This window comes from Diachasma alloeum, unplaced genomic scaffold (genome assembly GCF_001412515.2).
Source record: "Diachasma alloeum isolate Michigan unplaced genomic scaffold, Dall2.0 Dall_scaffold_00213, whole genome shotgun sequence".
In the NCBI taxonomy this organism is placed as follows: Eukaryota; Metazoa; Arthropoda; class Insecta; order Hymenoptera; family Braconidae; genus Diachasma; species Diachasma alloeum.
In genome coordinates this window covers 290,061-317,931 of record NW_021680378.1, presented here as the reverse complement: position 1 = coordinate 317,931, position 27,871 = coordinate 290,061, and the positions used below count along the sequence as shown (strand labels likewise).

General features: G+C 36.3%; 1 protein-coding gene across 5 annotated transcripts in view; it reads left to right on the top strand.

Moving 5' to 3' along the window:
• The window catches only part of LOC107037089 (potassium voltage-gated channel unc-103), an 85,049-nt gene extending 62,545 nt beyond the window's left edge, over window positions 1–22,504 (top strand). The window contains exons 9-23 of one of the 5 annotated variants that reach the window (XM_015255425.1): window positions 1,613–1,859; window positions 3,133–3,314; window positions 5,212–5,366; window positions 6,539–6,659; window positions 6,826–6,946; window positions 9,704–10,013; window positions 10,178–10,514; window positions 10,601–10,794; window positions 13,028–13,152; window positions 14,250–14,345; window positions 14,661–14,819; window positions 15,661–16,000; window positions 16,179–16,256; window positions 18,829–19,095; window positions 21,235–22,504. In XM_015255425.1, the coding sequence (XP_015110911.1) occupies window positions 1,613–1,859; window positions 3,133–3,314; window positions 5,212–5,366; window positions 6,539–6,659; window positions 6,826–6,946; window positions 9,704–10,013; window positions 10,178–10,514; window positions 10,601–10,794; window positions 13,028–13,152; window positions 14,250–14,345; window positions 14,661–14,819; window positions 15,661–16,000; window positions 16,179–16,256; window positions 18,829–19,095; window positions 21,235–21,589 (3,087 nt within the window). In that variant the 3' untranslated portion in view covers window positions 21,590–22,504. The remainder of the gene's footprint in view (window positions 1–1,612; window positions 1,860–3,132; window positions 3,315–5,211; window positions 5,367–6,538; window positions 6,660–6,825; window positions 6,947–9,703; window positions 10,014–10,177; window positions 10,515–10,600; window positions 10,795–13,027; window positions 13,153–14,249; window positions 14,346–14,660; window positions 14,820–15,660; window positions 16,001–16,178; window positions 16,257–18,828; window positions 19,096–21,234) is intronic. The other 4 variants (XM_029126041.1, XM_029126040.1, XM_029126042.1 and 1 more) reach the window with 4 other exon arrangements.
• Window positions 22,505–27,871: the final 5,367 nt, after the last annotated feature.

Genomic DNA, 27,871 nt, shown 5'->3' with positions numbered 1-27,871 from the left:
CTGTATGAACGGGTATATATGTTTTGATTGATGTTGATAGAAGGCATCAAAACGAATATTTTGAAAACAAAAAAATCGAAATCGCTCCGCTAGTTTTGAAGATATTTGCGGAAAACGATTTAGAAACGAATCGCTTTTTCTCAAAAACCATTAGATCGATCGGGCTGAAATTTTGCACAGAGTTAGTCCTTATTAAGACCTATAATCTGATGAACTTTCAGATTTTTTAGAATTACTTTAGCCACTTAATTACTCAATTTATAAAAACTGACCACCAGGACGGTGTACTGTTGGAAAAAATAAATAAATTTCATGGCCAGTTGACTATATATTTTCAGGACAGTGACACTGAATATGATTTAGGGGGAAAAATCATGAGATTTCAGATTTCATTGAAAATTTAGTAAAATTCCACAATTTTAAGCAGCATAAACACGAGAATTCCTCAAGTTATTTGAATTTACAATCTAATATGAATATTCAGTGGCAAATTCCATAAAATTTTCAGTGAAATCTGAAATTTCATAATTCTTTTTCCCCTAAATGGCATTCAGTATCACTGTCCTGTAAATTCCAGAATATATTTATCGGAATTTTCCGGTTTTCTATTTATTTTCAGGGAAACATGAAACTGAAATTTACAGTTCTCTTTGATTTTTCCACGAAATTCTGAATTTTCACTTACGAAATTCCTTGAAATTCAAGTGGTACTTAACTTCCATAGAAATTTCCAAACAGTATACCATTTTCTTATTTTTATGTCTCAGACCATTCTACATAATTTCCAATCAAAATTAGAGAATGTAAAAATCGGACGATTACAATGCTTCCATTCGGAAGCAATAAAATCCCTTTTTCAGCGATAACATCACAGATTTCGCGAACAGATATTTCGAAAAAAACCAAACAGGGCCCTGAAAAAATTAATTCCCATGGACTGCCATCGGATTCGCGTTCGGATACTCTGATTATTCCCGCATCAAAGGGGTTTCCATTGAGTCTTGCGCCCTGATCACCATTGCGCCCCTATTTAGCCGTTTAACATTTGTGAAACGGTCCAGTACGGGCACCATCAGCGCACGGTTAACGTATAAATATGAACCTTTCTCCGCCAAATTGCTCCCATTACGAAGTAGTTGCGAATTGCGACGAGGTATTCATCCGACTAAGCCTGGAGAGATAATCACGTGGATGTTTAAAACTGCATATATACACCTGTGTAAATTAATAGTGCAGTGAAATCCGGCAACTCAAGTCCAAATGATTCATCGCTGTTGCATTTTTGTTTGCATGTGCATTCGATGTTGTGTGGACGCGCGAAGAAAGGTTGAATTCCCGAAATTATTTTTAGTATTTTAACGAGAAAATTTCAGGTTTTTACGATGCTGTGAAGGCTTTGAAATCCGATTTCCGGAAAATTTTACGCGATTTTCATTCATTTCAAGGATCATTAAGTGGCTGATGTTCACACATTCCATCGAAGACTGAAATATTTGTTGTGGTGGAGGATCATTTCGAAATTGTCGAACGAAACGTGAAGTTGAATGTTGTTTTTTTCATCACGTGACAGCCCCTTGTAATTGAACATTGATCGGAAATATTGTTTGTTCAGGTATTGTCCCTCGGTGCTGATGTTCTACCTGAGTACAAACTGCAATCGCCACGTGTACACAAGTGGACAATTCTTCATTACTCACCATTCAAAGCTGTGTGGGATTGGATCATTCTCATTCTGGTTATGTACACTGCTATTTTTACCCCCTACGTTGCTGCATTCCTCCTTGGTGAACCCGATTACGGTAGTAAAAAGAAGGCAACTAAGTATAGTGAAGATCCTATTGTCATCATTGATCTGATCGGTGAGTATTTACCAGTTACTGTTGACAATTTATGTAAGATCCCCGTGGTCCTGGTTCATTTTTTGGAGACGAATGAAGCGATGATAAGGGTCAAAACTTCCTTTCGACCCTTATGATCAATCCACTTGTCTTGCCCGCTTGACTGAAGACCCTTTGATTCCAGGATTTCTGTCACGGGGGTCATGTTCTTTTATTATTGTTGACAAATGAATTTGGTTGGAGTCTAGGGTCTATTTGGTCTGACCAGATGTTCATTCGTTAACAGTTAATAAATGCATGTTTGAGGAGTCTTGTTGGACTCAACTTTCACCTTTCCAAAACCATGTGGCGTTACTTTCAATTACACTGCGAAAACTAATGTCTGAATTTCAGACACTTTTGTCGACACTTTTCAAACACTTTTGGGACGATTTTGTAGACACTTTTGAGACATTAAAATGTGTCTGAACACACAACGAACTCGTTCATTGTGTGTTCATTGTATCGTCCATTTAAATGTGTCTGAGTCAATAGAGGTATTTCAATTTCAGACAGCAAGATGCCTGGGTAATTAGAGTATATAACTGTTCCAACGAATTTTTTGAGGAAGCTGAATTATTTAGTCATTTAATACCAATAGAAATTGAAATCAACAAGAAAATTGACTCGCACTCAATGAGGGAATTAACTTGAAGGGGGTGACTGGGTCAAATTTTGACCTTTGTGGGGTTCATACCAGCTGCGTCCCCGTTGCGAACCCTGGGTAACGCTAAGTGCTGGTGAAGCTTGATATTTTAAGAATAAGTGCTTCACTACACGTTCAATTTTTATGAACACCTCATAAATGAAATTTCATAACTGCTTTTAGAAGGAAAAACGCAGAATGGGAAGTCCTGTACATCTACATGAGCATAAATATTATTACGTGTGTCGAATTACTTCAAGATCAATATAAAAAGTTGATATTTACTGATATTCTATCAGTATTCCGAATGAATTGGAGTTGCTATGTTATCTAATTACCGATGTCTGAAATTAAGATACAGACATGAATTTCAGACACAAGCGGGGTTTGAAATTTTCAGACATCAATTAGATTTTCAGACACTTTTAAAGATTCAGCGTGGTTGTCCATCAGTCGTCGCCTTCGGCTCGGACGCCAACTCCACGCGAGTAAAAAAACCCATGACACTCGCCCTGAAATATCCTGGACATTACAGAAATAGTTATCAATAGGCATTGATGAGCGGTTAAATCTCATGAAAATTGTACTTCCTCGTTCTTTCGTTTCCAGTCGATGTGACTTTTGTCGTGGACATACTCATAAATTTTCGCACGACCTTCGTCAATCCGAACGACGAGGTTGTCTCAGGACCATGGAAGATAGCCGTCCACTACCTGAGGGGATGGTTCGTCATCGACTTGGTAGCTGCCATTCCCTTCGACCTGTTATTATATGGTTACAATACTGACGAGGTGAGTGGAGAATATCAATCACTCGTCCCGAATTTTGATCTCTCATTGAAGCCTTCATTTTTATTTTCACATACTCCAGTACTAATTTTTACTCCTCCAGATTATCCTGAGTTCCTTGGTGTGAATACATATTTAAAAGTTGTTAACTTCCGAAATAATGCGGTTTTATTTTCGATCCGTGAAAACCTTTCAGTGAGAATTTATTTTTAGAAATTAACACTCGGTGTTTTTACAGTATTCTTTGGATCAACGATGAACCTCCTGAATTTTAATTTCATTCGATTTTATCCACTCACCGGCCCTCGGTCAAATCAAGCAATCACTCATTCAATTGAATCATGCACAATCATTGTTTCAAATTGGGAGATAGAGTGTGTTCATGTCATGTGTGAGATAAAAGTAGAATTTAAATCCAATTTATGCGATGAATTATCTCAAGTTTCATTGCAAAGTGTGGAGAAAAAAATATTTAACTATAGTTCAACATTTCTACGTAGCTTGGCTTGGACAAGGATGAGGTTAGTCACAATTGACAGAAAGAAATTGCCAATTATTAAAGTGCAAATTATGATTTTATTTTGATTTGAGAGAATTCAGAGATAACATCAGAAATGATCTCTCTATTATTTTTACGCTGAATTTGGTTGAATTTTTGATAATGAATCATTGAAAATAAATCCACGGTTTTTATTTACACGATTTTCATTCGCATTCGCTTTTAACTCACATTGAAATACAAATTGTACACTTAATCTTTCATAATTAGAATACTTAATTTTTTGTAGATTTTTTTTTCCCTCTCAATTTTCAAGTCTCTCTCTGTCTTCTTCTAGATGATTTGAGTTGTCAGAATGAATATAGATATAACCAGAAATGGGTGCGTGATTAATAACAGAATTTTTTGTAGGCAATATTAACAATTTCTTGCATACTTTCTGCAAAATTTGAGTGTTAGAGATGTCTTTGCACAGAATTTTATCACGATTGAAAATAAAAATTCGAAAAAATTGGTTTTGGATTTTCAATTTTTACTTCACGTTGAGTTTCGTGTGACACTGAAGATAAAGGCCCACTTCATAAATAATATTATCCAAAATATCATGTCAACTTTATCTACTCTAGGTTTTAAAAATTACACCTTCAGAAATGATGAGGAAAAATGGTGGATTATTTTGCGCCTCTCTTTCATTTTGCCAGCTTATTTTCTTCGGTAGAATGTGGAATATGGGGTGTATTTCAATGTAGTATCTACGATTATTGGTCATCCCAAATATTTGCTTACTCAACGATTTTTCCATTTTAACGCTTCTTCTGCTTTTCCTTCTTCAGTAATTTTTTTTATACCTGACGCTAATGAAAATGCTGCGGCATTTTTATTTTTGTGACTGAGTGTTTTACGACGATGTGTGAAAACTGTTTGATTATTATTATCTACTGGGGTGAGGGAGTGAAGCATTTTCTCCCTGAGGGAGTGCAGATTCTCATTCAGCGAATCCCATACATTCTCATTAAAATTCCCACAGATCTCAACCAAAATAATTACTCATGAGATTGCGAGTTAACTCGCAGTGGCTCAGAAAAACTCATCAATTTTTCGCGAAAAAAAGTTGAATTGATTATTTTATGAGCGAAAAAAAGCTATTCAGAAAACTGGAGCTGTCGATTTTACGTTTTCACGATGTCCTAGAATGATTTGTATATTCCAGAGAACAAAAGTTTCTATTTTTCACTGGAAAATCGCTGAATATAGATCTCTTAGACGAGCGAATCCCACTCATTTTGCAAAAACTTTCCCTGAAAATCAGTGGAAAAAATTTATAATTCTCAAGACTTTTGGCTATTAAATTAAAATCCTCGTTCGTGAGTCGATAACGAGGAATAAAAAATTTATTTCCAGACAACGACCCTGATGGGACTACTGAAGACTGCACGTCTATTGAGGCTGGTAAGGGTTGCCCGTAAAATCGACCGTTACAGTGAATATGGGGCAGCAGTACTACTACTACTAATGGCAACATTTGCCCTCATCGCTCATTGGATGGCTTGCATTTGGTACGTGACACGTCCATTAACACTCAAGTAGGGATGCAAAATGACGGTAATTGTTTACCTGTGACAAGTCACTCATAAATTTGCCGTTTTCTGGACATTTTTGAGTTTACGCATACGTCGTGATGCAAACTGACACCTTTAGTCAGCTTACCCAATCGTCAGTAATTTTTTCTCATTGTCATTTATACTGAAAAATCGTCTATTTAGATATAATCTGACTGTCATTTTTGTGCCCGATCATTTTTTTTTTCATTTTCTTCAGAAATTTGAATGAAAGTCGAAAATTTAGTGCATATTACTTTAGTATGGAATTGCAGAAAATGAGACAAGTTTCGTAGAACTTGCTTCATTTAGTTTTATCATAGAATCGATTAGCGATGGAAAATGACGGTAAATTTTTACATGCGTCAAGTCACTCACAAATTTACCGTTCTCTGAACATTTGTGACTTGACGCATACTTCGTGATGCAAATTGGCCGGTCATCTTACCCAATCGTCAGTAATTTTTTCTGATTGTTAGTTATGCTAAAAAATCATCTATCTAGATGTAATCTGATTGTTATTTTTGTTTTCATTTTCTTCGTGAATTTTTTCAGAAATTCGAAAATCGAAAATCTAGTGAATATTACTTTAGTATGAAATTGCAAAAAAATTAGAAAAGTTTCGTAGAACTTTTTTTTATTTATTATTATAATAGAATCTATAAAGTTCAATTATAGAAAAACAGTCGTGTAAAATTTTCCATTAGATAAACGATTTCGTTCGTCGTTCTCTCAAACATATGGTGCCCAAAGCAGGCTGTCTCGTATTAAAATTTAGAAAGCTCTCGAGTCTAAGGCTCAGTCATGATGAATGATATTTGTCGCGAGTCTGAAGCTAATTAGAGAGAGAATAATCCACTGGCTTTATCTAAACATAAACTGACCGTCAGGATTTTTTCATTTTTGTAACACGAAATTCCCTCACTTTTCTTACCAAAAATGGTTAGTAATTGGCCTTCAGTCAGTGACGCGTAAAATGACGGGGAATTGACCGGCCAGCTTTGCCCGCTACATCCCTACATTCAAATCCAGTTTCGTCCATTGAAATTTATCAACGAATTATCGATTCTCCCCTGGGGCTCGATGATTCCCTTCATAAATCTCTAATTTTGCCAATGAATTTCACCCAGGTACGCTATCGGTAATGCTGAGCGACCGTCCCTCAAGAGTAAAGTTGGATGGTTGGATATTCTCGCTAATGATACGCATCAATTCTATTTCAATAACAACACTGGCGGACCTAGTATAAAGGTGAGGCTGATAGGTTCCTCTGCGATGGAGAAATTATTGGTTTATCGTCACCTTTTTTATTCTGCATCGTAATATTTTCCCATGAAGTGTACAGCAGGATTATTGATTTTCATCGCAGATTGCGACATTTAGCTGTAAGTTTCACAGGATTTTTCTACTGTTGCAGAGTCGTTACATAACAGCTCTGTACTTCACCTTCAGCAGCTTAACATCCGTAGGTTTTGGTAATGTAGCCCCCAACACAGACACCGAGAAAATCTTCACAATCGTCGTCATGTTAATTGGCTGTGAGTATAAGTTAAAATAGAAAAATTGCAAAATGAACATTTCTGATACCTTCATAATATGAGAAAAATATTCCTCTCAATGTGGGCCAAGTCAGTTCAATAACTGTGAAGAATGAAATTCTTCGTCACATTACTTTCCTTCAAAGAAAGACAAGGGGGTTTACCAGCACAACAAAAACTCCGTGGAATGCAGAGGTTCAGAAGAAACCGTAGGAAACACTCGAGTTCACAGAAGATTTTTCTCTCGAAGGAAAATACTTTTCTATGAGTATGTCACAATTCTCGGAATTCTCGAGGGAGTAGATTGTTTATGGGTCAGGAGTACTCAACCAAGAGTTGATGAATTGTTCACTTGGGATATATGACGTAATTTCCAGTCTCTCCAAAACCCTCAAACATTTAATGATGTTAGAAGCATAAATCAGACTCTCGAGTGTTCCTATCTACTCGGAACTTCGCTCAAAGAAATAATAGGATTACCAGTCGGAATATTCCAAATTTCACAATACCTACATTTAAAGAAATATACAAGGGGGTTTGTCAAAGGTTCAGAAAAAACCGTTGGAAACACTCGAGTTCGCAGAAGACTTTTCTCTCGAAGGAAAATACTTTTCTATGAGTATGTCACAATTCTCGGAATTCTCGAGGGAGTAGATTGTTTATGGGTCAGGAGTACTCAACCAAGAGTTGATGAATTGTTCACTTGGGATATATGACGTAATTTCCAGTCTCTCCAAAACCCTCAAACATTTAATGATGTTAGAAGCATAAATCAGACTCTCGAGTGTTCCTATCTACTCGGAACTTCGCTCAAAGAAATAATAGGATTACCAGTCGGAATATTTCAAATTTCACAATACCTACATTTAAAGAAATATACAAGGGGGTTTGTCAAAAGTTCAGAAGAAACCGTAGGAAACACTCGAGTTTGCAGAAGACTTTTCTCTCGAAAGAAAATACTTTTCTATGAGTATGTCACAATTTTCTGAATTCTCGAGGGAGTAGATTGTTTATGGGTAAGGAGTACTCAACTAAGAGTTGATGAATTCACTTGGGATATATATCGTAATTTCCAGTCTCTCCAAAACCCTCAAACATTTAATGATGTTAGAAGCATAAATCAGACTCTCGAGTGTTCCTATCTACTCGGAACTTCGCTCAAAGAAATAATAGGATTACCAGTCGGAATATTTCAAATTTCACAATACCTACATTTAAAGAAATATACAAGGGGGTTTGTCAAAAGTTCAGAAGAAACCGTAGGAAACACTCGAGTTTGCAGAAGACTTTTCTCTCGAAACAAAATACTTTTCTATGAGTATGTCACAATTTTCTGAATTCTCGAGGGAGCAGATTGTTTATGGGTCAGGAGTACTCAGCCAGGAGTTAATGAATTGTTCACTCCGGATATATGACGTAATTTCCAGTCTCTCCAAAACCCTCAAACATTTAATGATGTTAGAAGCATAAATCAGACTCTCGAGTGTTCCTATCTACTCGGAACTTCGCTCAAAGAAATAATAGGATTACCAGTCGGAATATTCCAAATTTCACAATACCTACATTTAAAGAAATATACAAGGGGGTTTGTCAAAGGTTCAGAAAAAACCGTTGGAAACACTCGAGTTCGCAGAAGATTTTTCTCTCGAAGGAAAATACTTTTCTATGAGTATGTCACAATTCTCGGAATTCTCGAGGGAGTAGATTGTTTATGGGTCAGGAGTACTCAACCAAGAGTTGATGAATTGTTCACTTGGGATATATGACGTAATTTCCAGTCTCTCCAAAACCCTCAAACATTTAATGATGTTAGAAGCATAAATCAGACTCTCGAGTGTTCCTATCTACTCGGAACTTCGCTCAAAGAAATAATAGGATTACCAGTCGGAATATTTCAAATTTCACAATACCTACATTTAAAGAAATATACCAGGGGGTTTGTCAAAAGTTCAGAAGAAACCGTAGGAAACACTCGAGTTTGCAGAAGACTTTTCTCTCGAAACAAAATACTTTTCTATGAGTATGTCACAATTTTCTGAATTCTCGAGGGAGCAGATTGTTTATGGGTCAGGAGTACTCAGCCAGGAGTTAATGAATTGTTCACTCCGGATATATGACGTAATTTCCAGTCTCTCCAAAACCCTCAAACATTTAATGATGTTAGAAGCATAAATCAGACTCTCGAGTGTTCCTATCTACTCGGAACTTCGCTCAAAGAAATAATAGGATTACCAGTCGGAATATTTCAAATTTCACAATACATGCCTTTAAAGAAATACAAAAGGGTTTGTCAGTAGAATAAAAACTCCGCGAAATGCAACGGTTCAGTTGTCAACGGACAATACTTTTCTTCGAGTATGTCAGGACTACTCAACCAGGTCTTGATGAATTATTCACGCGGGAAATATGACATTTTTCCCAGCCTTCCCAGAGCCCTCAAACATTGAATGATGATGGAAGTATAAATCAGACTCTTGAGTAGTAAAGTTCCTTAACTAGTCGGAGCTTCGCTCGAAGAAGTAATAGAATTATCAGTTGGTTTATTTTCCCCTTTAATGATCACGATTGAACTTTAAAACAAAAAAAACAGGAATTTTAGTCTTCCCTCATTACGTCGCAATTCCAACCGATAATTTGCAGTTCCGATGGATGGCACCGGCCGTTAGGGATAACTCCGCGAATGACCCTCAAAATGAAATTTAAGACGTATCACGTAAACAAAATTTTGGATCGAAACCGTTTGATTTCCTCTTTCAGCTCTCATGTACGCCAGTATATTCGGCAACGTATCGGCGATAATTCAACGCCTCTACAGTGGCACTGCCAGGTATCATACGCAGATGCTTCGCGTGAGGGAATTCATAAGATTCCATCAAATACCAAATCCCCTTCGTCAACGTTTAGAAGAGTACTTCCAGCATGCCTGGACTTACACGAACGGCATTGACATGAATAGCGTTCTCAAAGGTTTTCCGGAGTGCCTCCAAGCGGACATTTGTCTTCATTTAAACCGACAACTCCTCAACAACTGCAAAGCCTTTGAGAAAGCCAGTCCCGGGTGTTTGAGGTAAAGTTTCAGCATTTTTTTATGAATCCGTAAATCCTCTTTGTTCTGGACACGAGTCATCCAGACTAGTTAAATAGTTTTGTAGGAGAATTTTGAATTTTTTGATTTTATAGAGAGGCATCTTATACAGAGTGTCGACTGGAATAACAATCCATTATTTTCAGGGCTCTCTCTCTAAAATTCAAAACAACTCATGCACCACCTGGTGACACTCTAGTCCATCGTGGTGACGTTTTAACGTCACTCTATTTTATATCACGTGGTAGTATCGAAATACTGAAAAACGACATTGTAATGGCCATCCTCAATCCACCTGATATATTCGGTGAAAATCCTTGTGAGCATGCGACCGTTGGAAAGTCTTCCTGCAATGTACGAGCGTTGACATATTGTGATCTTCATAAAATACATCGCGATGATCTATTGGATGTTCTTGCACTTTATCCAGAATTTCATCAGCATTTCATCGAAAATTTGGAGATAACTTTTAATATGAGAGATGTGAGTCCAATACTGTGTTGTTGCGAGCCTGGAACTATTGATGTTTTTCTCAAATGTCATTTTTAAAATTGGGAGAATGTTTTCAGGAAGAACAAGCTGGCGTTGATCCAATCTCTGCACGATTTCCAGTGAGCACACCAACGGATATTGACACTGATACGAGAAGATTTGCTTTCCGTCCACCTAGATATCGTTATGGGCCTGGCGGTCAAAGTTTAACGAGTGCACACTTATTGCCAAGTGGTAGACAAGACTCACTTCAGGACGATGCTGATGAATTGTGAGTTTGTCAATGTATTACTTGCCTGCGAATGCTAATTATGATAAAACTCTTACATAATTGTTATCTCTTCTTTCGTAATAATCTCGTAACTTTTAACCCTCTGGCTCACAATCGTATCCCCACTACCTATGGGGGCCGGACGTTCGACGTGGAAGGGGATGAGTAGTAAGCGCGCGAACAGTGCCGTAACACTAAGCGCACGTTTGGATACATGAGTTCCAAATATAAAATTTTTTAAAAGGAATTTATTGGTAGATAGCATGGAACAAATTTAAAGAAGAAAAGAAGCAATTTGAAGTAAAACATCTCATTGCTGTCAATCTCCAAATCATGAACAGGACCTCGATTTTCAACAAATGGTTGCGCTGGATAATTCTCAATATTTGAAGACCCTTTTCGTTCTACTTTTTCATCAATTTTGTTCTTTTTCATTGCTGAAAAATCATGTGGATTCATTTCACAATTTGAAGGTATCTTTCTTTGTTTCATGTATTTACCAGGACTTCCACATACACTTTTCAATGAACTTTCATTTTTTTTTTAGGCACTGACTGTATCACTGACTTTTTTTCGTTTTTTATCTCTCGTTATTTGTGGTCTATCCTCTATTAAAAAATTGATGTCATCTTTTTTGTCAGCAATCTAATTTGCCAGAGATAACCTTAAAGCTAGCAACGAGGATAATCTTTGCTTAGGATCCTAGATTATATAAATCTTTATTTTATATTTCTTTTTAAAAAGATATTTTCTGAATATATTTTTTATACATATGTATATGTGTATCATGACCGAAACAGAAAATTGAAAAAATAGCTTCTTTTAAAGAGATAAATAATTTGTATAATCTTGTGATATGAAGAAATCATTCAGTGTAAAATAATATATAATTATATTATATAATTCTCAATGAACTTTTCTTTTTACAGCTGGAATTATAATTCTATAATTCTAGCTGTAAAAAGTCATGGTACTAACGTTACATTAAATTCAGTAGCGAAGTGGTAAAAGGGTATAAGTCAATTTTGACTATTGACCAGTTTTCAATCAATGTTTCGGAATCTAAAGGAGATAGCAAAATTTTTGTTATAACCTTTTTTGTGGAGCCAAATGAGCGCTACAACAAATGGTTTCACAAAAATTTCGCTATCTCCCTTAGATTCGGAAATATTCCTCAAAACCTTAACTGAGAGATAAGTCGACTTAAATCCTTTTACCACTTCGCTACTGAATTATATGTTCCTTTGATTGTTTATCGTTACTTTTATTATTTTCAAACATAAATGAAAGGATAAAAAATACAACGAACCACTACACGGAGAGAAATATTCAATAAAAATTGCCAGAAAAAAGACGTAAAAATTACGTTTCGAAACGTAATCTGGGAGCGAAGTAAAATTCAATAAAAAGTGTCAATCGTCACGTAAATTCTACGATCTGTTCCGTAAAAATTACTCATCCATCCGACGCCTCATGGCTAGCCATGAGTCACCGTGAGGGGGAGATTTTAACAACACGTTCCGTAATTTTTCCGGAACTTTTCGTAAAAATTCTTAAACATCCAAGAATTTTCATGTTCTGAGGCATAATAAGTCTTGAAGTTTCTGTTAGATTTTACAACTTCCAGAAAAATTACGTGACTTTTTCGTATTTTTTCGGTGACAGACCCGAAAATTTACTGAATGTTTCAGATTTATTCTCTTATATTCCTATAGAAATTCACTGAAAACGATTCTCGCTTGCGGATTACGTGAAATGTTCCGTAATTTTTCTTGAATATTTCTCCCCGTGTAGCTTAAGTAAGCGCGCGCGAAGCGCGCGTTCTTTTTCTATTCCATCAAAACTTCTAGTACGTATTACGCGAGAATATGCAGAGGACCCCGATAGCTTTGCAATACTTACAACGGTCCTGACGGGACAGGAGTGAGGGAATAGTCACGTGGCCGTTTCTCACTAACAAATCGCGCGACGTTCGTACGGTTTGCGAGTCAGAGGGTTGATAACGCGATCAATTTTCTGGATGAATTCCAAGAATGAATAATCTGCATTGGCATTGTCGTTCGCACCACGACCATTTGCATAATGTTTATTGCTGAATTATCAACTCCATTGAAGATTATTCACACATTCATTACGTTTTTATTTGTGTGATACTTGTATACAACCACTTGAATGAAAGTCGCTCTCTGGGAGTATTTTATGAAATATTCACAAATATGGTTTTTCAAATTAGTGATAAAGCGAGTGGCCACGGTATTCTTGAGTTCAGCACAGACAAAGCAGGGCAAGATGTCACACCGCTCAATCTCGAGTTCGAGGAACCAAAACAAAGGAGCTCCACATTGAATTCAATAACCGGTGAGGGAAACCATAAACCTATTTTGTATTATGTTCTCTCCTTCTTCTATGATTCAACCCTTTGTTTTATTTCAATCGGACATTATTATTGTCTCAGTTGAGATGATTGTTTTGAAGTTGGGATCGAACGTTGCAGTATTAATTTATGATTGAACTCTGTGATGACACGTTGAATTTTACTAGCGAAACAATAAAACGGTTCAAGTAAATTTGGACTATTGATCAGTTTTCGATGAATATCTTGGAATGTAAGGCAGCTAGCGAAATTTTCATCATGACTTTTTTTGTAGCGCTCATCTCGCTCTACAAAAAAGGTCATAAGAAACATTTTACCATCTCTTGAATTGAATCGTTTTACCACTTCGCTAGTGATTTCTTTCGACTGACGGGATGATCAGGTTTGATAATTGTCAGTGAATAACGGAAAATTAGTGACAACACAGGGTTTAAACCTGAATGCAGCTCCTTGCACGATAACCCTAGTGCATCAGATATTCCGGAAATAAACGTACTGAGAGCATTTTTTTATCATGTTCTTTTCCATTCGTTATGGCTCTTATTCTTCTATGTGAACAGCTTTATTTGACCTTCAACGGATTGCCATCGATTGGGTTTCAATGATTTCTAGTTAGGAGATGAAAAAATTATGATCCGCATGCTTTGACCAAGAATTTAGAATTTGCATGATTTTTTCTTTCATTTTCCTCCTCCCAAAAAACAAAGAGAGAATCATTTTTTTTCAATGTTGAATAGTTGAATAATAATGAGAAACCTAATGACCCTTAAAATTAATGAATATTCATCGATCCAATCAATCCCCCAAAGTTACGAAATAATGTCGTTTAAATGATATTAGCGACTAACGAGACCCGATAATGAAAACAACATCCCCTTGGTAAAAATATAATAATTGGAAAGTTCCTGCGCTTTGAATGTGTGGCATTCCCGTCGTTCCATTGACTCTTATGATTTTCATTGCTCCCCTCCCCGAATTCATGACCATTAAAAAATAAAAAAATAAAAAAAACAGAAATCGTTTTTGGGTTATCACCTTCATAAACGTAAGTTTAACGCCTTATTCACACCTGGTTGTTCAGGCATGCTAACCCATCTCAAGCGCAGTATACCGGATCTACGTCAGCAGAAGATTCACCTACAGCCGCTGACGAGTCACGACTATCTAGCTAAACAGGGTGAGTATTTGAAATAATGAGAAATTAAAGAAAAAAAACTGAAGACAACAATTGAGGGATTAAGAAAAATGCACTGTGTCACCCCCTGTATGATATCAGCACTAACACCGCGAAATATCAATACCATCATTCCCAATCGCACTGGTTGCTGCATGGAAGTTAAACTGGAATGTGTAATCGCTTGATGAAATAGTAACTAACCATTGTGGTATATTGATGCAAAAGAAATAATGCGGCATTTTGGTAGGATGTAGGAGACATTTTCTTGGTTCATGGAATTGTTTGTGGTATTAAAGGGTTAATTTGTGTTTTAAGCTACGACGACATTGGTGAGACCAGGGAGACGTAGTTCCGCGGTGGTTGAGAGTAGTATGGCTAGTCATGGCATTCAACCAACATCAAATTCATCAAGTCATTATACAATACCATCACCATCGCAACAGCAGCAACAGCTGTTGCACCCTTCATCCAATGGTAATTATCACCCATGTATGAACATTTTTCGGGTTGACGATTAGATTAATTATCAGGGGATCATTGAGTTCGTCAAACAGTTTCCTATTCAACTCATGTGTTTCGTGAATATTTCACTCTTAATTTTGCCAATGAGGACTATTTTCTGCTCGATGTAAGTCTCCGGTGTTCTGTCGCATATCCGGTTCGTTAGTCTTTTCATTACAGCGATCACTTTATTTTGTGTTACAACAATTGGTTCAATATTATTATTATCGTCGAAATTGTGTATTTGGTACTCCTGTTGTCGTCAAATTCATGAGAAGTTTATTTGTGAAATTTTAAGTAATCGACTATTTTCTGTCGAATATATTTCTTTGGTCAAGGTTAATTTTACATTCATTTCATTATTAGCCCAATAAATCATTCTTCATTTATAGTTTGCCGATTTCTGAAATGTAGGAGTCTCGAGTTAAACTAAGTCATCATCACAGATGGCCAATATTCATTCATTTTTCATATTGTTTTTGAGAGCGATTGATTTTTGGAAATAATGAAAGTTCTAATAGGACGTGGAGAAGGCATTAAAGGGTTATATGAGGTTATATGTTTTTACATGTTATTATAGTTCAAAGGATTGTATCATGGTCGCGTCAGATGAAAATTCCTTCGACTTTTCGCTTCTTTCTCGTCGATTATTCCTATTTTTATCAATTTACAATTATTTATTCATCGTCGAAAGAATTCTGTTTCATATGAACAATCAAATTGTCAATTTCACCTAAAATGAAACACAATTAATGTGAAATTCAGCGAGGAACGACATGTGATTGAATGAACTAAAGGATATCGAATTCAACAGGAGACTTTCAAAGTGGACCCGGCCGACCACTGGACGAGTTGAACACTAGGCTAGATGAATTATCAAAACAAGTGTCATCCCTAGAGCGTACAATGGCAAGTGACATAAGACTCATTTTGGCATTGCTACAGCAAACATTAGACACATCCAAGGAGAGTTCCAGCACCGAAATGATGCCTGGCACAGCGCCAGCTGCAACAACAGGACCAAGGTCAAATCGTGCACCAGCACTGGCACAAAGATCAGCCAGTGAGCCACAATCATCATCGATACCAGCAACATCATCAACCAATGGAAATGGCACAAAAATACAGTCAAGTGCGTCTCACAGTCTTTTCCGGTGAGTGTTTACACGATTATGTTAGCTATTAATTTATATATTTTGACGTGATCTCAATGTTTAATATATGATGTTACTTTAAATCTGCATATTATTGCGCAACCCAAAACACAGTGACCCAAAGTAATTCATGTTTATTCTTTTTTTGTTTCCTACCATCGTTATTCGACGAAAATAGCTTTCTTTCCAAATCCCTGGATCAGTTGCATTTGATTTCGGCGCGTTTTGTTTTGGAAAAGTTGGACAAATACCGAAGGTGACGATATTAAGAAAAACAAAAGAAAATTGACGAGAATAAAAGAACATTTGAGAGAAATGAAAGATACATTGTTATGAAATTTTGTTTGGGGCTTTTTTGTTGCGATGGCGCCATGTGTTTATTCTCACTCACCATTTCACACTGCTCTTGGGGGGGTGGTAGGGGGGGGGGCGACAGAGAAGCATCTTGTTCAGTGAATCCTTGTAGATCTTGAATCTTTCGACTCCTTATGCTTGAGTTCTGTTCTGCTCTTTATAGTGATTCTCTTCAGATTCCTGTGCAACTCTGGAGAGTTATGTCTCACTGTCTCTTTTGCACACTCGACTGGAATGATATTTCTTTTGGGGAGATAACGACAGTGGATGATTACTGCTGAAGATTACTACACAGTATCTTCTTCATAGTAGAACCTAGCAGAATAGTAGATACACAGTAGCCTTGCATATTTTCGCTCTAGATGTTCGCGTATTACGAATCGCCCTCTTACTCCTTCTGTAATTAATCATCTGATTCTGAGATATACGCAGAATGTAATGCGTACATCTGGTATTTCAAATTTGATGCATTGAATAATGAGAAATAGTCCAATGAATCCGAGAAACTCTGAAGCTACTGAACTATTTCCTTTAGAAATGTAGAACATTTTTCTAATAAATGATTTTATCGCCCCATGTTTGTGCCAGTTTGTTTAGACATATGAATAATAAATTTGAATATGAATATAATGAAATATAATTATGAATATAATTTACTAAATTATATTATTAACCAGCGATAGGCATATCAATTAATCATAATTACCATTAAATTCTGAAGTTGTCAATTTTTAACATAAACCTTAAAATTTTGAATATTAAATTAATCATTAATTTGTACATGTAAATTTCGAAATATTCTATCAACCAATAATTTATGTAGGAAGATTGACAATTATTTAGATAATCGAAAATCAAGTACCTAAACTTAGAATTATCTTATTAACTAAAAAATTACATTTCAATACTATCAAATATTTTATTCACCATCAATCGAAAAATTTAGTTAATAAATTTTATAATATTTTAAATTTCTTAAATATAGTTAAACTTTGAACAATGTAAGGAGATAATCTCTTTTTAATGTTGTCAAAATTACCGGTAAACATGCACTTCGCCAACCTCTATCGATATGGGTTTTTGGTGGGGTTCATACCAGCCGCGTCCCCGTCGCGAACCCTGGGTCATGCTAAGTGCTGGTAGGGCTTGATTAATTCGTCTTACTATGCACTTTGAATTTAATTTGAATACCTTAATAAAAATTCAATATTTATATTAACATGCCTTTACTATAATATGAGATGACTCAAAGAGGTTTAAATTCATTAATAGCAACCTAAGTTTTCACGTGAGGGTGATGATGTGTACCTTTACCTTATTGCCCATCCCTGTTATTAACCCTCGAATACCCTAGTGGAAAAACATAAGGTGGAGGCGTAACATGCCTGATCAGAATTTCGGATCGAACTCGATCAGTTTCTGATCGAGACCTGAACAGAATTTTCACTCGGGTAGTCGCGCCTCTTCACCGAACGAGTCTGGTCGGGCACTAAGCGCTGCGCAGTCCGTGTATGTTCGAGCGTGACGTTGCCAGAACGATTCTCTATCTACCAGCTGGGAACAGCACGAGGACTGGCAACGTCGCTCGTCAAATTTCTACTACGACTCTGGTCGCGCAACCAGCGCAGCGCCGCTTTTCTCTGACCGCACTTCATTGAAAAATTAATAAAAAAAGATTTGGTGGCCGCAGAACCATAAAACCGGATTTAATGCCACGAGGACAGATTATTTGAGGAACTCCTACATTGGCATTTCGTGATTATCGATATTTTCGCAGTTATCATGAAACAAACGAAAAGGACTGCGCTTTGCTCATAGCGCGACCACTCGAGGGTTAATAATTTGCTTATCGGGGTTCATATTCAAGCTGAGAGGGGTACCAGAGTCATTCTCATGACGGTTCCCAGTCGTCCCGCTCACTACTGATATCTGATTGGCTTATTAGGATAAGCGTTGGAGAAGTAGGAAGTAGTGAAGGCGGTGAGAAAAGCAAGAGCGGAATTATGCAAACAGGGCCGTGCGGTGCAAAGAGTATGCAAACTGCTAGGTCCTACTTCAATATCTCCTTGAATGAAAGCCAAGATGGTTCATGCATGATAAAATTTCATAAATTGTACATATGAAAATAATCTATAACTTTGACCTCCAGTGCATGAACCAAAAGAGGCCATAGCAATAAAATTAAAACTCACATGACGCCATCCAATAATTATAATTTTATTCAATTTAATAGAGAAATGTTAACCTAACTTAGCGACGCATCCACCACCACTGTAAATAAAGTCACCGGCTTGCTCGAGTAACTGGCTATGCGGAGCTTCGTATATATTGTTGACTGATATTAAAAAATAAAAACTATTAATGAAAAAACCTAGCATCGGTTGAGCCGATGAAATAACTCTTACCTAGCACAACTTATAAATTTGGGACTAGAATTGATCCAAGAAAATGATACTATGTGGTGCAAAAATTAGGCCACCATCGAGCAGAGATCCAACATCAACATCTTCAGGCACATCACGATTAACAGTAACATCTGATACATCAGCCCTTGCCACTGCCCTGCAGAGTGCCCTGAATGGTGCTGCTAGTAGAACAGCACCAACCCGATCACAGAGTCAGCCGGTTGATCTTACGGGACCACCAACGACTTCACAATCACATCATCACCATCATCAGCCGCAGTTGTATGGATGGCATAGCCAACCAGCTGCTTTGAGACGTGGTGAATTCAGGACTGGGTAAGGGAGGCTATTAATTTTCGATCATCTGCGTTCACTCAGTAGAAAGCGCGGTAAAATTACACTAGTGCAGAGCTGGGTACTGTTTCGTAAAAATCAAATGAAAATACTATTCCAAATTGTTCAGTACGATGAAATACTGTTTGAAATATGTATTTCACGTTGACTATTTCGGTCGATCAAATAGTGTTTATTTCTATGTCTTTTTGAAATTGAAATAAAATAGTTATTTGATATTTTATTTCAACGATACAGAAAATGAAATGGTATTTACCATGTTATTTCACTATTTCGATGTTTGGCTTTATATGAAATAGTTTTTTTCCTATGAATATTTTCCTTTCCTATGCCTTATCACCTTCATTGATCGCTCGCGGTGATGTAATTGAAATGAATTACGAAGAATTGGCTGAATGGGCGGATTATCGCCTTTCGTCCATGGGTTACTTGCCGTGATTATCACTAAAGACGGAACTTTATATAGTATTCCACATTTTGTGACGTCATAGGATATTGGTGGATAGAATTTTGGAGTAGGTAGGAGGGCATTACATGAAAAATTCATGATCTTCTAATATGATATTAATTTCGTTCGCAACGTATTTTATATCTTGAAAAATTATTGTTATTAATTATTGTTTCTTAATTCTCATGGTTGCTTCTGCTCTAATTTCTTCTCTAGAAAAAGAAAACTTTCAAGTAATAAAAAAAAATTAGAGGAAATTCGGTGAATTATTTCAAACTGTCTGAATTATTGTCCAGATTGAAATAGTATTTCAAATAGTATTTTGTTCAGCTCTGCACTAGTGTGACTCAGTTTAAATTTCTGACATTATATGTTTCATCGGCTCCGGTGAATCATGAACAGAAAAAATTATATAAATTATTGGAAACCAAAACACTAATTGATATAGTCTTTCTTATGAGTGAATTAGTCAGTCTGTGAATTTGATTACCAAATTTAAATTGCTACCTCTATGAATCATCTAGAATTGAAATTCTCAAATGAAGATATACATTTGGGAAAAAATTGATCACTACAAGGCAAATGATGATAATTTTGTCGAAAAGATGTCATCAAAATTTCATAACAATCTGTCCTCAATTTCTGGAGAAAACCCCAAAATTACTTCTATCGAAATGCCTGCATGCACATAGGGTGAACAGACCAATAGCTGGACTCGGGCCAATACCTGAAAATTTCACCTTTTATTATGAATATACTATAAATACTAGAATGAAAACTGTACGGAAAATTAATCGATTTGGCCTTGTATTTCTTCACATTCAATAAAAAAAATTCACATGTTTGTATAAACTGGATGAAAATTCTATATTCCTCCAAACCGCCTATGTATTGCCCATGCACCGCCCATTTATTAGCCCTAGTGTCCACTTATTGGGATTCGGACGATATTCCACTTTTCCCTCATTCAATTATTCTTCTCTTCATTTTTTCCACTTCAAATTATTGTTTTTTCCTAATTCACATATTCTTTCAGGTCTAGAACTCATTTTTTATTCATTTAGCAACGTCATCGATGTTAAATCCTTTAAGAGGGCACGAGGGTAAAAAAAAACTATCGAAATGCGGGCAAATCTAAGCTCCATAAATTCTCGTCGTTTGGTGAATTCCGAGGCTCAAAAGTGGTCACCACCAAATCCCTAGCACCACGAAAGTGTTATGGAACAAGTTGAGGGTGGTGTGAGAAGGATAAATATTTTTAATAAATGATTAAAAATACGAGGTGGTTGACAGGTCTGGTCGTCGCCATGATGCTTGGATCCCTCTCCCTGGACCGCAAAGTACTTCCAAGATGGCGGCGCTCCCAGCTGTCAGCCACCTCGTACTTTTAAACATTAAAAAAAAATATTTATCCTTCTCAGACCACCCTCAACTTGTTCCATAACATTTTCAAAATACTAAGGATTTGGTGCTGATAACTTTTGAGCCTCGGAATTCACCAAATGAAAAGACTTTGTGGAGCTCAGATTTGCCCGCATTTCGGTAGTTTTTTTTTACTCTCGTGCCCTCTTAATAAAGCTAAAAATTACCTTGACCGTCCAGCTATTGGCCTGTTTATCCTACGCTTTCTTATCCTCGAAATTGATGAACTCCTAACTGATCCTATTTTCCAGATACAGTTCATTCAATAAACGTTCAGAACCCGAGTCCGACGATCCCTGGAGTACCTGTGCAGTATCAACAGTCGAGACACGCCCCACAGCAGCGATTCAGCGTCCCCGCAGTAGTGAGCAGAAGAAAGAACTAAGTCCCTCACAGTCTCATCGTAGCACAAATCTGGATTACAGTGGCACTACGACGATACCAAAGCCAGACATTAGAACTCAGCAAACGCCAGATATTCCAGCCCCGAGAACCGAGACAACCAGACAAACAAGTGAGGACATATCATGGGAGTTCACCTTGACCGAAGCGCCAATAGCACGATTGGAATCATTAGACGAACTCGATCAAGATCACGGTAGTTAAAACAAATGATTCATTCATCAATGATGAAATAATTTTCAGTGAATTTGTGCGAGCAGATTCAATTATGGTCATTAACAGACTATAACGTTCACAAGTAATATAATATTTTGGCTGTGCTTGTAATAAGCCCATTTGGGCTCTCCATCATCTATGTTAACATTATCGCAATTGCGCAAAAAAACACGTTATTACACGTCCACGTTTTTACATTTAAACGAATGGAGCGTAGATGAAATTTTATAATTTCAAATGATTTTGTAATGCTGAGTGGGGGCCCTGAAGAGACTGGTTGATCTGGAAGTATGAGTTCATGGTGGCTGGTGGGGTACCGATGCGATTCCAACAGGAATAATGAGAACTAAGATTTAATGCTGCAGAAAGCTTTCATTCATGAAGAATAGAGGGAAGGGGATCGAACTGAATGGGGGCCTCCATTGAAAATGGGGAGGGTAAATGAATCGGCACGGTAGGTGATGAAGACTCCTGCAGGTGGCTCTTGGATTGAATATGACTCATTCATGGACACAAGATTTCCCATGTAGTAGTGTATTTCTTGATTCTGCCTTAAAATCCGATTTATCCGTCAATACGCTTCTTAGCTTCTTGTTTTATTCTGTTTTCTATCATTATTCTTCAATGAAATGAAAAAAGTTTGATGATAGTGACGCGGAGGTGTTCTTCGTTTACGAAAGCGCGAAACTTCCTTCAAATGTTCAATTTAAAATAGCAAAATACATCTACTCTTGTTTCCACTTGATCCAAGCAAATCACTAATACCATTCTAAACTTCCGTCTCCACCACGACTGTGTCTCATCGCTCACAACTGCAGCGACCTCTACGATTTATTTGAAATTTTCGATTTAGGCCCAAGATCAGTACACTGATAGAATGATTTATTTGTTCCAAACGAGATTCGTTAACTATTAACGAATGGTAGAGTTGAATATGACCAAATGAATATTCGTTAAAAGTTAACGAATGGTTCACTTGAATGGCGATAGTCAACTCAAACAAGGCTCCCCAAATATACATTTGTTAACTATTAACGAATGAACATTTGGTGGGACCGAATAGACCCTAACCTCCTACCAAAATCCATTCGTTAACAATAACTAATCCGTTCTATCAGTGTACACAGTTCGACCTTCTTCTCTCTATTCTTGATGATTAGAGGTTTTCACTTGCTTTTCCTATTCGCGAACTCAATGTTGATGTGGGAGCCATCAAGTGGTCTGTCCACTAACTACTCTTGGGCGGCAACCAATAAGATTAAAGAGAATCCAGTGATCTCAGTGGTTGAGCTCTATCCTTGGTTCTCTCCGAGGGATCTCATTGGTTGCCGCCCAAGAGTAGTTAATTTAGAGACCACTTGGTGGCTCCCACATCTACGTTGCGATGGCGAATACCATATTTATTCATACCTCAAGGCCATGAAGAATAGAGGGAAAGGGGTCGAACTGCTGTGGGGGCCTCCATTGAAACTGGGGAGGGCAAATGAATCGGCACGGTAGGTGATGAAGGCTCCAGCAGGTGGCTCTCGGGTTGACTATGACCCACTCAAGGACATAAGATTTCCCATGTATTAGTGTATTTCTTGATTCTGCCGAAGGCCAATTTATGCTCTTGTTTTATTCCGCTTTTTATCATTATTCTTCAATGAAATGAAAAAAATTTGATAATAGTGACGCAGAGGTGTTCTTCGTTCACGGAAGCGCGAACCTTCCTTCAAATGTTCAATTAAAAATAATAAAATCTACTCTTATTTCCACTGGATCCAAGCAAATCACTAATACCATTCTGGGGAGTGATTTTGCTCGTTTTATGTCGACATAAAATCGTAAATTTCAACCAATGACAGTCCTGAATTTGGAATACTCAACTAAGATTGATTGAAATTTATGATTTTATGTCGACATAGAACGAACAAAATCGTTCCCCTGAAGTTCCGTCTCCACCACATCTGTGTCTTATCGCTCGCAACTGCAGCGACCTGTAGAGGATTTATTTGAAATTTTCAATTTAGGCTCAATATCCTTCGTACGCAGTTCGACCTCCTCCCCTCCGCTCTTCATGATTTCATTACTGTGCACGCAAAGCTCAACAAAGGTGATGATATCTTACAGAGGGTTTGAGAAACCCAGAATAACGCTCACTTTGGTGAGAAATGATTGAAACAGAACAAGAATATGACAGAACGACATATCGCGAAACGGAGGAAATGAGGGTTGACTGGGAGATGAGACGATGAAAAGGATATGTTGCGAGTTTGATAAAAAATTTAATAGTTACATTCAACGATAATTCAATGCATTAACGTCATGGAAAACGGAAAATTAAGTTAACGTGTTATGAAATTTTATACCGATCACGGCTCCATGAATGAAAATCAAGCAGATTATATCCTATATCACTATTACTATTACTGGCATGACATCATGTGTCCATCGTGCAGGCGAGAAATCTCACTGTTTCGTCTCCCAAAGTATTGTTCTTCTTCATGCTTTTTTTAAACCACAGAATAATGAAAAACTCGTAGAATTATTTTATAAACGTTGATTACGATACGGAAATAATATCAGAGATGAGAATATAAGAATAGAGAGGAGAGAGTGAGAACATTGTCAGTATCTTTACTATCCGTTGTTTAAATTTGAATAATTTGCTCAGTATTTCCATTAGATGATGATTTTATCCGCACGAACATTCGATAATAATTAGTCTGCATAATACGTCAGGTTTATCTTTCTTTTGTGTTATGAATGAAATGGAATACCATTAAATAATCATGTGCGATTATGACAGGAAGGCTTTCAAATGAATGAATGAGAAAGAAATAATGATCTATCACAATCATGATGACACTACTGTAATTGGTAGAATTTCAAATGATAAACTTTAGAGAAAATCTATATTAAATAATTTTAATTAACGTCGCACTATTATTCCGTAGATGCTCATGTAGTCTGGTTCGAGGAATAAAAAAAAAAACTACGTCGGAGTTTTTTATAAATTTGTTCTCACGATAATGCGCTGATGAAAATATTAGAACTTTCTGGTTTATCACCATTACCTCAGTTCACTTCAATGATTGAAAAAAAAAATCTTTTTAAATGATTGAATATTAATTCTCCCTCTTCTTATCGTTACTAGTGAACAATATAATGTTAGGTTTAGATATCTTGTTACGTATCGAATCTCGTCCTCATCCATAAAATTCAGGTGAATAATTATGAAAAAATGAAATTCATTTTTTTTATTCCCTTTGAGAAGGAGAAGCCGCATTAGTCACTCTGAATAATAAAGCTGTACTCAATCACTTGTAAGGAAGGATGAAATTATTCATTAAAACACATGTGATAAAGCTTAATCTTGAAACGAAGAGACAAAAATCATTGAGAAATTTAACGAAAGTCCTGAGCTGGACGCATTCGTGCGAACGTATTTTGTTCGTCTTTGCCGAGGCTGTGTCATGAGACTTCACCGTCATAATTTGTCATTCCTGAAGATGAGAAAATTGAAATTGAAATTTCCAACTTTTTTGAATCGCCAGAAAATGAATAACTTCAAGCTGAGAGACACAAGGAATGCAAAGGATCACGGTGAATACTCGTTTCAATGTATAATAAATAACTTTAATTATTAAATGATAAAAGAAATGAACTATTCACATAAACATAAAACAAAATGAATAACGAATTATTCGCGTTTTTTCGCAAACTATCACGTTAAGACCGAGATTATTGTATATAATGAGCAGGTTCTCTCCCCAAGGTTAATATTGGATTGTACGATTACGCGAAGAGCGCACTGATTTGTAACACATACATTAATATTAAAAAACGAATGTCAATAGATGACAAAAGTAGGAATTATTTATTATTTAGTTTTTACTTACCCTATCTTTCCTTGGGACCAAGTGTTCTTTATTTAATAAGAAGTGTTACACGGTTTCCCACCCAACCTACCCCAATATACAATTAAAAAAATATATGCATGATCGCCCACTAATTGACGAACTACGCAAAAAGGCCTCATCCTACACTGAGAAAACAAGAGTTTTTTTAGAAGTACTCCTTTACTTGTGTCAAGAAACTCATGGCTTGAAAATTACCAAGCGCGCAATATCTCACATTAAGAAAAAAGAATCTTACGCCAAGAAATTTTATATTTGTCCGAAAGATGAGAGTAATTGGTTAATATCAAGAAAACGAGTTCTCAAATCAATTCAAGTGGTTTTTGCATTAAAAGAGTTTAGAATTGAGGCGAAAAAAACTATTAAATGAATTAATTCAATTTTATCTAGTATGAGAAATTGATTTCTCGTCATTAAGAAATTGTCCTCGTTTTTAGAACAAGTACAAAATTACTTGGCGAATGCTTTTTTTTCTTAGTGCAAGATATTTTGCTCTTATTGGAAATGGAATAATTTAAGCAACCAAACCGGTAAATAAGTAAAATAACTTTATTAATTAGACGTTACATAATACGTTCGGAAGACACATCCGCTCTTTACCAATTCCTCTGAGGAACTGAACAAAATGACAAAGGGATATAATACCCTGGGCCTCTGGTGACGTGGACATAAGAGGTCCTATTCATTCAACTCTGTTTAGACTCAAAAACCAAAAGCATAATAATTATAGCCCGCACTACTCAGAATTTCCGTCCGTAAAAATGTTCTTCATACCCGTGTGTAAACATAGAGAGAAAAATATAAGATTCATTTTTGCCTCGTATTATTTCAACTAGAAATTCAACAGCTCTTGAAAATTTTCAAACCACAAATTTCTTGACATAGTAAAAACGGACTTCTCAAAAAACTCAGTTTTTCGCAGTGTATTATCGTTCCAGTTCCAGCACCGGCGTTGATCTGAAGAGATCAGGAAATCTTGCCTTTATACAAACCTAAACGATGATAAATTTTCCTTAAAAAGCGTGCAACTGTCTCAGTAATCTTGGGACATTTGACAGGATGCAATGAAAATTTCGAAAAAGCGTTCTCAAAATCTGTTTTTGCTTTCAGGTGATGTTCATACTCAGAACCAACAGAAGGGTACTTATTATTCATTACATCATAATATTTTATTCTTCATCATTAAAATAATTGCACGGTACATATCTATAATGAATACCGACAATACTAAACAATTTTTCAACTACAGACAACTAATATTACGATATTTATCCATAAATCATGTCGAGAAAAAATGTATTCATCATTATTTTTTGGTTAAATCTCCATTCGAGGTGAACTTTAGAAACGAACCCAGTACCAATGCTCATATGTACAAGACTTAATCGGTAAATATCAAATTTAGCCATACCAATATTGCAGACTTAACATTAATATCGAAGAGAAGATCAATATTTACACATCCGAAATTTCAATATGCACATACTATCTCGTTAATAGTCCCTATCTCTAAAACGAAGCTAAATAAATATATGTACAAGAGAATATCATAGAAAAGTCGAATCATTGGGTTATCATCACATGGACAAAGAAAATAGATAAATATCGAATGAAAAACTGGTGATATTAGAATCGTTAATTAGTCTAATCCCTAAAGAGCGCATATTATTTATCGTAATTATTATATACAACTTCCATTCTTTTCCCATTCATCATTTTCTTCAGAAGTCACGTTTTGTACACAATTTTGATGGAGTAAACCAGAAAAATTCCATTATTCAATAATTTCATATTCAACTGATTACCATGAGCAATTGCTAAAGAAAAGAATGAAATATCATGTGTCAAAAATCCTCAATTAATACAAAAAAACAATTTTGTAAAAAGATTTAACTAGTTTTCATTATCGGCCAGTTTTCAATGAATATCTCGAAATGAGGGAGATGGCAAAATTTTTATCATGACCTGTTTTGTAACTCTTAATTCGCTCTTCAAAAAAGGTCATTATGAAAATTTCGTTATCTCCCTTAGATTCGGAGATATTCCTCGAAACCTTAGTTAAGGGCTAAATCGACTTGAACCGTTTTACCCATGATAAGAATAGAGGGAAGAAGGTCGAACTGTTATGGTGGCCTCCATTGAAAGTGGGACGGGCAAATGAATCGCACAGTAGGTTACGAAGACTCCTGCAGATGGCTCATGAGCCACTCACTCAGATCCGATCAATTAGCCCCTCATGTATAGATATTCCAAATTTTTATTTTTTTCCTCATTGAAGTAGTTTTGAAGAAAATTGCGAGCTAATAAAAAACATTTGCTAGTTAGTACTTTTTTTAAAATAAATTTTTGAAAAATCACCTCTGAAAAA